The sequence below is a fragment of the Mesitornis unicolor genome, unplaced genomic scaffold (assembly GCF_000695765.1).
Source record: "Mesitornis unicolor isolate BGI_N332 unplaced genomic scaffold, ASM69576v1 scaffold7388, whole genome shotgun sequence".
NCBI classification, from domain to species: Eukaryota; Metazoa; Chordata; class Aves; order Mesitornithiformes; family Mesitornithidae; genus Mesitornis; species Mesitornis unicolor.
Window position 1 is genome coordinate 1 of NW_010199701.1, and position 13,381 is coordinate 13,381.

The 13,381-nt window shown below is 44.4% G+C and overlaps 1 protein-coding gene across 1 annotated transcript; it reads left to right on the forward strand.

Moving 5' to 3' along the window:
* Positions 1–1,178: 1,178 nt before the first annotated feature.
* On the forward strand, positions 1,179–13,377 carry IVD (isovaleryl-CoA dehydrogenase; the record flags this gene model as incomplete). The annotated part of the gene is made up of 10 exons (XM_010189526.1): positions 1,179–1,230; positions 3,960–4,129; positions 6,180–6,273; positions 6,752–6,888; positions 7,928–8,024; positions 10,579–10,672; positions 11,568–11,649; positions 12,113–12,217; positions 12,960–13,032; positions 13,167–13,377. Coding segments are annotated over 10 exons (1,038 nt in total), but the record flags the coding sequence as incomplete, so codon positions are not given.
* Positions 13,378–13,381: the final 4 nt, after the last annotated feature.

Sequence of the window (13,381 nt, forward strand, 5' to 3'; positions counted from 1 at the left end):
TCATGCAGTGGAGGAGAGGCTGGGGTCTGAAGCAGCAGCAGAGAGGTAACTTCTCCAGAATATACGTGGTCCTCACTGGTGATATCATTTGCTACTGCATCGTGTCATGGCTTTCCTCTTACCCTGTGATGCTGTGTGCCAGACACAGCTGGTGGGTATGTCCCAAGTCGGCTGCCAGCTCTGTGCCTTGAATCATGTGGCTGTCACTTGAGTGGTGGTGTTGCCAGGCTGATAAATCTGGGTAACAGGCAAATGGAGGAGTGGGTGGTTAAGGAGGACGGCCTGTCCTCCAGCAGAGGAGCCTTGTAGCGTAGGTGTCCAACTCAAACAGAACTCAGTAGTGCTACCCAGTCCCCTTGTGTGTTTAGTGTCCTGGCAGTCTTGAAAGCCTGGAGGTTATAGACTTGAGCTGCCCTTGTGGATTCAGCTCCTTCAGCTTCACAAGTCCAAAGTATTCACAAATTCTGATTCGTGGTCACCTTTTATAACTTTTCTAGTACTGCCTGTGAGGTGGGCAGCACCTCTGCCCCAGCTGTGATGTTCCCTTTTTTCAGTCTCTCCAAGGAGGCTACTTTAGCTTTACCACCTTCTGTTTTACTAGAAGAGTTTTAAAGTGTCAGCTCTTAGCAGCTCTTCTAAGTATTTCCAGGGTTTGAATCATGGATAGCTTATGCTAACAGCTATTTATGGCAACCACAGCCTGATAGGCTCACACAGGGCTGCCAAAGCAGAGTGACAAGGATGCGTGAGGTCGCGGGCAAGTATAAATTTAAGTCATAGCATCCTAAATTATCTTTAGCAAGACATAGTATATGACAGTCTAGAAGTGCAGTCTTTGAAGTTAATGGGAGGTTTTAATTCTTTAAAATTCTCCTTAAACTGAGCAATGAATTAAATCCTAGAACCTGGCCTTCCAGAATTAAATACAGGCTTGTGAATTTTCGCTGAATTAAACAGACTACTCCCATGTGTAGCATGGCTAATGTCCTTACGTTTGTCTGGGTTCTTAGTCCAAAGGATGGAGCTACTGCTGCAGGAGGAATAGGTGTCAGTGTATTTATCTCTGAGATATCACAAGAATAAGGTCCATTGGTGTGTCCGGTGAGTTACCTGAGAAAACTTCTTATGCTGGTGCCCCGACTGCAAGTCTGGACTGATTGCTTGTTCTGTATCTGTAGGAGTTTTGGAAGAAACTTGGGGAACTGGGAGTTCTGGGGATCACAGCTCCTGGTAAGTCTGTTCCCACCATTCACCTTCTGCTGGGTGATTCTTCAAAAAAAAAAAACAACCTACAAGACTACTTAAATTCACCCTTTCCAGTTCATAGCAGCCTTGTTTGATAGCCATTTTATCCAGAGGCTCCTATCTTCATCTTTTTTTAAAAACTCCGATAATTTTTGTTATTCTTCATTGACTCAGAATGCTTTTTTTCCTTGTTAGACTTCTGGACGATTACAAAATGGTTATTACAATTTAAAAGCACTGCTCAGAAATGGTTTCTCCAGATAGAGCATGTGCAGCTCGAACGTGTTTGCGCTTCTCCAATATGAAGTGTTTGCTGCAAGTTTTGAAGAACGAGAGCTGTAGATAAAAGTATCCTAGAACAAACATCCATCTCTAATAGGAAAAGTTAGAGGGTGTGAAACAATGCTGTGAAAAGCTGTGATAACTATTGGAGAGCTGACCACATCCAACCAGTCAGGAAAAAAAAATCAGGGTAAATCTTATTCAGCCTTGTCCAGGTTAGTTGAAAAGTGTTTTGATTAATGTTATAGATTACTGAGGCTGCTATGGTCCTGCTGAATGCACTAACACAGTGTAATGAGGAAAAGCCCTTAGTGGAAAAAAGCAGCCAATGGGGCCTTTATTTCCCCATCGTAAAGTCTGTGCTTCTAGATGCGCGCGTGCAAAGGCTTCTGCAGAAGCAAGCTGAATAGCAATGCGTTGAAATAATGCCTCTGCGTTTCTTTCAGTGGCACTGAGTCTGCTTGAAAGAGTCTGTATTTCTGCTTGCTTTCTCTTTACTCTTCCCAATTTACTGCTGCTCCTGTTTTTTCTCACTCTTACCTTCTTTCTTCTTTGATGTTGTGCCTCAGGCTTACAGCAGTTTCCCACACTATAAATAAGCCGTCCCCTCATGAGTCCTGTCCTTTTTGATTTCCTCAAAGATTTACCTCTCAAACTGTCCTATGCCCAGAATTTTTTGCCTGACTTTTGCTTGTATAGCGATGTGCAGTTTCTTTATTGGCGTTGGTTTTGTTGTAGGAGGTGGAGACTAGGATTTAAGATGTGAAGATAATGAGAAACCTTATGGAGACACATGCTCAATTAAATGGCATATTTGGGTACCAGTGGATCACATCTTTTAAAGGAGCATTTTGAATAACAGTGCTTTTTCTTTTCTTCTTAAAACGAAGAACTATCTTGGCTTATAATCTTTCATTTATTTTATAAAGAGCTAAGTTAAGAAATGCAAATATGAAGCTACCATGGAACAATAATACAGGGATGTCATATAGAAAGAGTAATTTGGAAAGGGCAGCATCATTCTAGCTCACGTTGTGGTTTGCAGTATATGAGAAGCTGGCTGGCAGGATTATTTTCTTGTGTCTGTTGCAGTACATGGCAGTAATGCCAGTAGCTATTGTGTTCATTTGGCAAGTTAGGACAGCAACCATGCAAATACGAAGCTACCATGGAACAATAATACAGGCATGTCATATATAGAGTAATTTGGAAAGGGCAGCATCATTCTAGCTCACGTTGTGGTTTGCAGTATATGAGAAGCTGGCTGGCAGGATTATTTTCTTGTGTCTGTTGCAGTACATGGCAGTAATGCCAGTAGCTATTGTGTTCATTTGGCAAGTTAGGACAGCAACCCTCGTCAAGCCCAGGTTGTGCCCTCAGCTCTTTGGTTGTTCTGAGCATACAAATGTATTTGCTCTTACTTTTGCTGCTGCTTGCTTACAGCATTCGTGTTGATGACGAGTAAGTGCTTCCAGGTTGCCTCCCTGACTCGTGCGCAGTGTTTGTGTCCTCCTGGTTTAGTTCTTTTCTTGCTTTTCACCTGTAGAACAAAGCTTTTACTTTGGGATAGGACTCTATTTGTGGGTTTATAAATGTCTGTGTAGATATAGATATATGAATATATGTATGTAGGCTGTCAGCTGCTCAAGGCCATTACGTCTTTCTCACCCTTCTCTTGTTTTCCTGCCTTCTTTCTCTCCCTGTTCTACTGCATGATTTTATCTTTACCACTGGTTTTAGATTCAGTTCAGTGTGCCTTGCTAGATTCCCAGTTGCAATGATCCTGCTGCTCTGTCTCACTTCATCCTCTCTTGAAATCCACATTCTTGCCGCTGGTGAATTACAGCAGTTACATTTATGGACCACTCTCATTCAGAATTGGCCACTTATCAAAATGCTGGGCTCCTGCACATTTGTGGGCTTAGAAAAGTCCCTAGTGCTCCACTTCTTGAGCAGTTTGAGGATTCCTTACTTGTTTAGGGCTCCTTGTTATGACAAACATGCATGGACTTTACAGACTTTGTCCTCTCACCTAATACAGTTTGCCACTTTGATTTAATCTTTGTGATAATATTAAGGTTGCACTAAAGGATGGTTTACAAAAAGGACTCACTATTGTGCCAGTGTCAGTAGATGTATTCTTATGCATGTTATATGTATAAAACTACGCTGTATGAGTAAATTATTGATTATGCTGAAGAAGTAATATCAGTATGCCTTTAAGATGAGAAAACTGAAATTCAGAGAGGATGGGGAAAGCCAGAGGTGCCCAGCTCAGGGACAGTGTCAGTCAAAAGCAGAAGCTCTCCTTTTAAGTGTGTCTGATCTCATTCGAGACCGAGCCCGACCCTGGGAGCTTGTGCACGTGTGATGTACTTCATGGTGGTTGTGTGATGTGATGGTTAATGGGGAGGTTTCTCTTCTCTTTTCAGTGGAATATGGTGGATCTGCTTTGGGGTATCTGGACCACGTGCTGGTGATGGAGGAAATTTCTCGTGCATCAGCAGCTGTTGGGCTTAGTTACGGTGCCCACTCAAACCTTTGTATCAACCAGCTCGTGCGTAACGGCAATGAGGCCCAGAAAAACAAGTACTTGCCCAAGGTATGTGGCTGGAAGAGGGGGAAACTGGAAAGCATTTGGGTTTTGGCTGCAGGCAAGGATGAGCGTCTTTCACGGTATGTAGCATTTTAAGCACTAGCCAATTCAGTCACCCAACCTTTAGGAAATATTGTAGTTGCCAAACTTGTCCTCCTCTAGCTTGTTAACTTTTGTCCTGTTAATCCATATTGCCCCCAGCTTGTGCCAGGGTCCGTGCCTGTAGGCAGCATAGTCCAGCTCCCTGCAGCTGTGTTACTAAAGGAGGCTTTGAGGTGACACTGGATGCTCTTCTTCCAGCTTCCCAAATCGTTTTGAGAGTTTTGAATGAAAGTCACTGCTTTCCCACTTTATATTCTCCGTTTCTTACTGCCCAAATGTTTGATTTGCCTATGCTAACTAACTACATGTGGCACTGATGTTTGTGACTAAAAAGTGTGTTAATCAGATTTCAGTACTTAAATGCATGGAAAAACTTAACTAGTACTTTGAACTCCAGCTGCTGAAATTATCAGGGAAATCATTGGTGCAGGAAACTTGCTTTAAACCACATGCAAAGTACAGTGTCACTTCCTCAAAGCACCGTGCAACCTGCTAATATGTAACTCTGAACTGTCCTCATTGCTGCTCAGATGTATTTTAATGCCCTCATTTGCTGCCTTTTGATGAGATGCTCCATCACTTTAGTTCTTACTTGTCTTGATTCATGCCAGAGTACTCAATGGTACTTAACTAGTTTGGAACAGATCACAGAGGCTTCTGTGGAAATGCACTGATGGTTTCAATTGGTTGAAAAGATATCGTAAGCATTGAGTCTTTTTTTAAAAAATAAGAGATCAAAAGGAGAAGATGATGAATAAAAGTACACGGGGAGGGGGAAAGAAAGCAAGGAGAAAAGGGCAGGATGAAAGGAACAGTGAAGGAACAACAGCTATGCCAAAGCCTGGTATGAGCAGGCACAGAAGGAGGGTGTCCATCTGCTATTGCAGTGTGAGTGTGGGGGGACCAGGCTATGAGAACATTGCTAAGAACTTTGCAATGTTTCTTCATCCCCCTCGTTGGCCTTTTGTGTTTAACAACTCTTGTTTATGTAAAAGGGCAGTCATAAAGTGCAGAATAAGGAGCTTGTGAAAGGCATATGGCTGCCTGCATGGTTCTTTTGGCACCTGCCTGGAGATGGTGTTTTATAAGCAGGGCTGTACTCGGATATCTCAGACGTGACTTGAGTCATCCTTCTCATCCTACTGTGATTTGGTTCTGTTCCCTCAGCACAGCAGCACAAGGGAGCTCCCTGCTAGGACTCTCCCAGGAACAGCAGCTCTCATTTGCATAGTAAAGCTACTGTGGAGATTCGATGCAGAAAAAAAATGGAAGGCAGGCTAAAGAGGGAACAGAAATGATGCTGACAGAGAGTAGAGGGAACAGAAATGATGCTGACAGAGAGAACTGTAACACTTATAAAGAAAATTACAGCTTCGGGCTAACACAGCTTGGGGGAATAACCCTTAAGAGTTAACAGGATAGCAATTATTTAGCTGAAGCAATAGATCTTGGGTCACTGTGTAAAGGGAGGTGGGCTACAGACAGTTCCTGATACGGCCAAGCATGTCCTGCCTGAGGTGTCTTACGGCTTCTGATAACAACAAGAACATTGCAGCCGGCTTTGGGAGAAACGCCACGGGTCCAGGGAGCATGCACAAGGAACAAAGGTGAAGAGCTCAGTAGGAAAAAGGACTCCCCGAGACCCTGGCCCACGATCATCAGGAGGCACTGCATGGATGCGACCGGACTGCTCGGAAAAAGACCGCCTTTTCGGGGGGAAGCTATGAATATGCATAGTTGTTTTTGCATAGTAATGAATATGCAACACGTGACTGTATAAAAGCTGAGACAAGCTGCCACGGAAGGTGCACACAAATTCGGAGGAAAGATCCCCGTGTGCCAAGCGCGCTTAATAAACATACCCATGTTACAACCTTACGGGTTGTGGAGTCGTCTTTCCGTGGGTCAATGCTATTGTTCTCCTTCCCTTTCTTATATTTGTCTTTTCTTCCAGCTAATCAGCGGGGAGCACATTGGAGCCTTAGCAATGAGTGAACCCAGTGCTGGATCTGATGTTGTGTCCATGAAGCTGAAAGCAGATAAGAAAGGTAAAGCCAGTCATACGCTGCCTGGATAGATAGCCGGTGTAAATAATGTCTCCTGTAAACCTAGACTGACCTCCTCAACACCACTGAGATATGGAGCTAGGTCTTGGGTATACCAGGTCATGTTTGCAGGCTTCTGCTGCCTCTTGGAAGTTTCAAAGTGTGATAAAGTTGGGCAGTAAAGACAACAAGGTGGATGGTTGAAGGTTTAAAAGTGGACTTCTGATTATGGGGGTAGAGGTTGGTGGTATTATGGAATCAGTGCTAGGTGCTTTAGTTTGTCAGGCATTTGTTAAACTGTCTTTGGACTCCAGAAATGAAGAAAATGAGGGTTTTTTTAGGATTGGGAAGGATTTGTGCAACGCTCTTTGTGGGGGGGGGTCTTGAAGAACGTCTTTGGAAGCCTGTTTTGAAATAAATCGAGTGAAGATATAGGTGTTGCTCTGTTGTGAGCTAACATATTACAGCTCTTTGCTTCTAGGAGACTATTTTGTTTTGAATGGGAATAAATTCTGGATCACCAATGGGCCAGATGCAGATGTTCTCATCGTTTATGCTAAAACTGACATTAATGCTGTTCCAGCCTCCCGAGGTATAACTGCGTTCATTGTGGAGAGGGTAGGTTTAATAATTCTCGCAAGCTTATTGTAGTGTGGTTTCTTGAAGCTAACTCCTTCCCTCTAACTGGCTTATGCAGAAGCCAGCGAGTTTTCTTTCTGTAACTGTCAGCCTCTTGCTCAAAGACAAACTCCCTCCTGCCTGAATTTTATAAACCTGTGAGATGAGCCCTATGCACGTTGCACTGTCAGCTGGGGGCTCTTGGATTTCAGTATCTAAGCATGTAACCGGTGTTTAGAGCTAGAAATGTAGAGAGAATGGAAAGGATTCTGAGATAAAAAGACTTGCTTGTTGCCAAAAATTGTCAGAAATATTGGAGGCCTTGTAAATATGTCCTACCACTCCATTATCCCACTTTGTGTTTGGTTTGTTGTTTGTTTGTTTGTTAAGCCAAGACATTAACATGGCTCTATTAATTTCTTCCCTCCGTTTTCTTGCATTGCCCCTTTGGAATTCTGAAACGACCCAAGCATGCACGCAGAGCAGAGCAGAGCAGGCCAAAGGGAGCAGAAATGGGCTGTTCAATAGGGAGCCCTTGGAAAACAGGAATCTACTGGGGTTTTTTCTTCCCTTTTAATTATTTGAGGCTCTGCTATCCACATCCCTGTCACCACAAGGAAGATAGGAAGCTGTAATAAAACGAGTGGTACTGGAAATGAAAACTCTCAGACATCACTAAACCTTCTGATGGACTTAACCTGACTTAGAATAGTTCCTGGCAAAGCTTGCAACCTTTATTCTGGGAGAGTCAGTGTTGGCAGCTGTCCTAATAATTTATTTCTTTAATATTTATGTGCATTAGAAAACGGAGGCACTCGGTTCATATGTGCCCCCCACTGTGCATGTTTCTGTTCATTTGCTTCCTCTGCACTTGTGCTTACACCTGCTTTTGTTCCCAGGGTGGACAGCTTGCTTTGACCCCTTTCTGGTACTCTACAAATGTTCATATGGTCAGGGAAATGTCACAGATCTCTAGTGATTTTATTTAATCTGTCGGAATTGAGATTTCAAATGTATTTTTACTCTCTTGACTTTGCAGGGAATGCCAGGTTTCAGTACAGCCCAGAAGCTTGATAAGCTGGGAATGAGAGGGTCCAATACCTGTGAATTGATCTTTGAAGACTGCAAGATCCCCGGTGAGTCGGGTTCAAATCATGGCAGCGTGCATGTGGGTTGTTTCCTGTCTTCTTGATCAGATAAATTGGATCACTAATTACATGCATGTTCAGGCTGTGACCTAGAGGGCTTTGCAGATGGTTATCTGCTCTTTGGCAGCCTCACAAGGGAGCTGGTGAGGCTGGAAAAGCGTGATCTGCTGGATTGCAGTGAATGAGCACATCCCTTGTTAGGTCACTCCTGTCTCACCCTCATGGACCTAACTTTTAACCACTGCTTCTGCAAAGCCTAGGTGAGGCTTCCAAGGAACCTTCTTTGTTTCCATTAGAGCTCCCCATCTTGTATATAGGAGAGCTTATCTGCCTTGAAGTTGTTTTTTCTCCAGAATCACTGGAGACAGTTTTGGTTTGCATGTAACGTTTCTGAGTTCTCTTGTTGTCAAGGCTTGAAAATGGACATCCTTTCCCCTGTTAGTTAGTGTAGTGGGGCCACTGTAACGGCCATTCTCATTACTCCAGTGGCTATTTTTGTTGATAGAAAATTTACAGTGACTGTATAACAAGTGGAGGAGATGCCTTATCTGAACTCATGAAAATCCTAATACCTGCAGAGCAGGTCACTCTCCTGCTTCCCATACACCACCAAAGGCTGCTTTGCAGTAAGTGGAAAAACTTCAGCTGAAATCTGATGTTTCTGACTTTATTGGATCCCTCCACTCTGAGATCAGAAAGGCCAGTCTTTGGATCATCTCCTGGGTAATCACCCATACAGAACAGCATGTTCTCATGGTGATGGGATTTCTATTTCCTGATAACTCAGAGAAGTGCAGTGTTGAAAGTTAAGACACTTTGCACCCTGGCCATTCGTGCAGCTTCTGATCTTCTGCCTTGCATGCTGAACCAGTTTGATGCCATTTCATGTGTCTGCAAGATCTTTCCCTCAGATCAAGGTGTCCTCTATCACTGCCATTCCATCCACTTAAAAATATATGGGTTTCACTGTCAGCCATGCTCCACTGAGTGGCTGTTTTTCTTCTCATAGTAAGTGTTGTCCATGGATTCATTCATGTTGCACTGGAAAAAGTTGGTTCAGAGGCCAAATCTTTTGTGCATGTGTGGTTTGCAGCCAACAGGTCTGCTGTGTGTGTGCAGGCCACACGCCTGTCCTTCAGCTCACCACATACCCATCCACTTCTTTTCCCTGGACGTACAGGAAAATGTTCAGGCTATTCAGTCCTTTTTGAGCTGTGAGATGTCATTACTCATTAACAGCTTTGTCACTTTATTATTATTGGTGCTAGTACTTGTAGTTTTTTCTTCAAAGTAATGTTTGCTGTTAGTAATTTTCGTTTCTTGTCCATGGGGCTTTTGAGCTTTTTCCAAGAGCCAAGCTTCATTCTTTTTCCTCTTTCTAGCTCCAATATCATGATGATGGTCCTGCAGAGGCTGCATTTCTCCATACACTACATCAACACGCTTTTCAAGAAGCAGGAGACAATGCAGTCTGTGAGCTGCTTACACTGAAAAACAGCTTATTTATTTCGGGAGGCTATCTGCATGTGTCCAAGTCCTGTCTCATTTTCACTTTGCATATCACACCTCTCAGATCTCTTGTGATCAAAGGCTGAAGTATATGTCAGTTCTCCTATATGGCGTGATCAGTGGATAATCTCTGTCCATCTACAAAGCACAGTTGTCAGGCTTTAAGTTCTCTCCTGATTGTAAGAATACAGCCTTGCTGAGATGAGCCTTTTGTTCCTGCTTCTCCTTTTATACTTGTTAACATCAGTGCGTGCTTTAGATTGTCCCAAAGTGAAAGGATGTATTGAGGTTTTTTTCTCAGCCCTTTATGTAATGTGGCTATTTTCCTGTTCCATTTTCACAGAAATAATACTTGTCTTTTAAAACATTTATTTATAACAACTACAGTGCGCTGTTCAGCCCCCCTCACAGAAGGAGGCATAATGACTGTTCGTATCCTCCAGTCTCCGCAGACAAACACGTATCACTCTGACGTGTGATAAGTGGGGAGCTTTGACTGCTTGCCTGTGTAAGCTTTGGTTCCTGCGCTGGGAATGCTCGGAGAGGTGACCCAAGCATATCAGACCAGGATTTGCATTCATTTCAAATACATCCTCAGTAGACATCAGACGGTGATGCTGTCAGTTTGGGTTATAGACAAACTAACGGGATGGTGAAGAGGGCTCCCCAATTTGTCTTCCTAGGCTATTAGGTCTCCTGTTCTCGTTTGTACAAATGCTGAGCTGGAAGAACTCTGGAGAACACCTCACTCTTTAGGAAATAGTCAAGGGAACAGCAGCGGTTGTAGATGTAGTTTATAACCCTTTCCTGCCTTTCCCTTTTTGGTTGGATTGAAAAGATATTTCAGCAGTGGGGAGTATACATATCCAAACTCAGCGCCTGTCTAGCTCATCCTGCATGTTTGTGTCTCAAACCAGAAAGAAGGAGAAATGGGACTGCGAGTCTGAATCCTCGTCCCACGAACACAAGCCCTCAGACAACAGCTTCTCTTAATTTTGCACAGAAGTAATTCGGTTTCCTTTGCCAATTGCAGCTGAAAACATCTTGGGGACTCTGAGCAAAGGAGTCTACGTTCTGATGAGTGGATTGGACCTGGAGAGACTGGTCCTGTCTGGTGGGCCACTGGGGTAAGGGTTTGTCATCTCTTATGGATTGCAAGGCCAGAAGGATCCTTTGTGATCACCTACCCCAGGGGTCTACAACTGCAGTTGCAGCTCTCGGGTTTTTTCAGTTTGAAAGCATCTATGTGGCGCACACTCTGAGGGGCAAGGGACAGAAGAAGCAATGCCAGAAAGAAAGTTTGCAGATTTCTGCCTTCCAGTGTAGCACAGCCCCCAGATAGTTCCCTGCACTGGCCGTCCAGAGCAGGCTTTTGAAAATATTAGTCTTACTGTAAACTTTTCCAGAGATGGTAAATCTGCCTCAGTCCCCGGTGGCTTGTTAGAGTAACCTTACATTGTGCATTAATCTGGGAACAACCAGCTCATTTGTGTTACTGAGTACTTAACATCTAAACCACTATCCAGACTGTCATGTAGAAGGACCACTGGACTGGTTTGTTCTGCATTTATTCAGCCTTTAAGCTCCCCAGTAATTATTTTTACCCTGCAGTCCTTTTGTCCTCCCAAGTGGTCTTCCACAAAGCAGTAGGGGGAATTTTCACCCTTCTTTTTCTTGCCTACGCCTTCCTATGGTATTGGCTATTACTTCTGGAGTTGGTGGACTCTGGAGATGCAAGGCAGCACAAACTGGCTACAGTTGTAAGAAAGCTCTTCAACCCTTCATCTCAATCTTCTGAATTAAGAAGGTAAGACTTTACCACAAGGTGTCCCAAATGAGCAATATGTAGAGCACTAGAAAAATTGGACCTTTGGATTTTATTCTTAGCACTGTTTGAGCGGAGCTATAGGAAGAAAGCAGCATATCATTTTAGGTACGAGAACTCTTTCGCCTTAGATTGTGCCTCCAAGGTTTAATTATTAATTCATAGTTAAGTTGTTTTCATTTTCCTGCTTTTCTTAGGCTCATGCAAGCTGTTCTTGACCATGCAATTCCATACCTACATGTAAGAGAAGCGTTTGGACAGAAAATTGGCCACTTCCAGGTGAGGCAGAAAAGGAATTAGAAATTATTTTCACCTTGCCTTTCTCTTGAACAACGAGAAGACAAGGAGCTCCATCATGGGAGAGCTTGGTATGGAGGTTGCCTGGAGTTTGTGCTGGAGCTGCATGATGTAATGATCACAGAATCCCAGACCGTTAGGGATTGGAAGGGACCTCCAAAGCTCATCCAGTCCAATCCCCCTGCCGGAGCAGGAACACCCAGATGAGGTTACACAGGAAGGCGTCCAGGCGGGTTTTGAATGTCTGCAGAGAAGGAGACTCCACAACCTCTCTGGGCAGCCTGGGCCAGGGCTCTGTCACCCTCACTGAGAAGAAGTTTCTTCTCAGACTTCATCTAATGATGTGGTGAGATAGTTTGGGGGACGGGTGATCTCCGGCGCTCACACGGAAAAGAATCTTCCCCTTCCTCACGTTAACGTCTCTCTTGTGTTCTGTGACCCGCAGCTCATGCAGGGCAAGATGGCTGACATGTACACGCGGCTGATGGCGTGTCGGCAGTACGTCTACAACGTGGCCAAGGCCTGCGACCAGGGCCATTTCAACGCAAAGGCAAGTCCGTTTCCACCTCAACTGGGTCTGCTGAGGGAATTCCTTTCTCTTTGGTCTCAGATCATGAGCAGGGTCAAGGTTCTGTCCTGGAGGTTAAAATGACTCCTTCAAAGGCATAAGTGCTTTTTTTTCCCCCAAAGAAAACAAAAGCCTAGTTCTACAAGGCAACAGATTTAGCAGCATCTGTAGGTGTTTATTGGAAGCTCAAACACAATATCCTGACTATTGAAGAGGCTGTAGCAGTCATTCCGAGGTGTTGTCACCTCCACAACTGGCATTGTCACCATACCTCTATCAGAGGAGGGGACCAAGTGTTTAACAGTTGGAGCACAGAGCCCTGCATCCCAAATCAAATTACTTTGGTCTCCTGTGGGTGTGATGCACATTGGTGAGACCAGCTCGCCTGCTGCACTCCCTTTATTTCTTTTATTCTTTTGCCCTTTTTTTTGCCCTTTTTGTGCTTTTTTTTCTTTTCCCTTCTCTCTCTCTCCCCACTCTCCCCTCCTTCTTTTTTTTCTGTCTTCATGTGGTCTTTTACAGACTTGACACGAGCATTCTGTAGTGACAGGACTGCTGCAGCTTCTTGCTTACTGGGGAATGCATCCTGTGCCTTTGTGACCAAGTAGTTCAGGCCTGTTAGCAGATGTCTGTAGATTAACAGAAAGGTCAGAGCAACACAGAGACTGGAGATGAGGAAGGTGACACCTTCGCTCACTCTGTCATCGTTGTGGCTCTCCTTTAGGACTGCGCTGGAGTGATCCTGTATTCAGCAGAGTGTGCTACCCAGGTGGCTCTGGATGGTATCCAATGTCTGGGTAAGTCCCTGGCACCGTTTATTTATTCGAGTGACTGCTGGAGAGGGAGGCAGAGCAAGAGGAGGGCTCTCTCCTGTGCCACAGCCCCTGCAAACAGAGAGAAGAAATGACTTCTGACTTCTTTTCAATTGCAGGTGGGAATGGATACATCAATGACTACCCAATGGGGCGATTCCTGCGGGATGCCAAGCTCTACGAGATTGGGGCAGGCACCAGTGAAGTGCGCAGACTTATCATCGGCAGGGCATTTAATGCCACTTTTAAGTAACGTCCACCGGTGGAGAGGCAGCACCGTGACCACCACAAGGCCTTCGACCACAGAGGCTGAAGCGCACAACTCCTTCCCTTC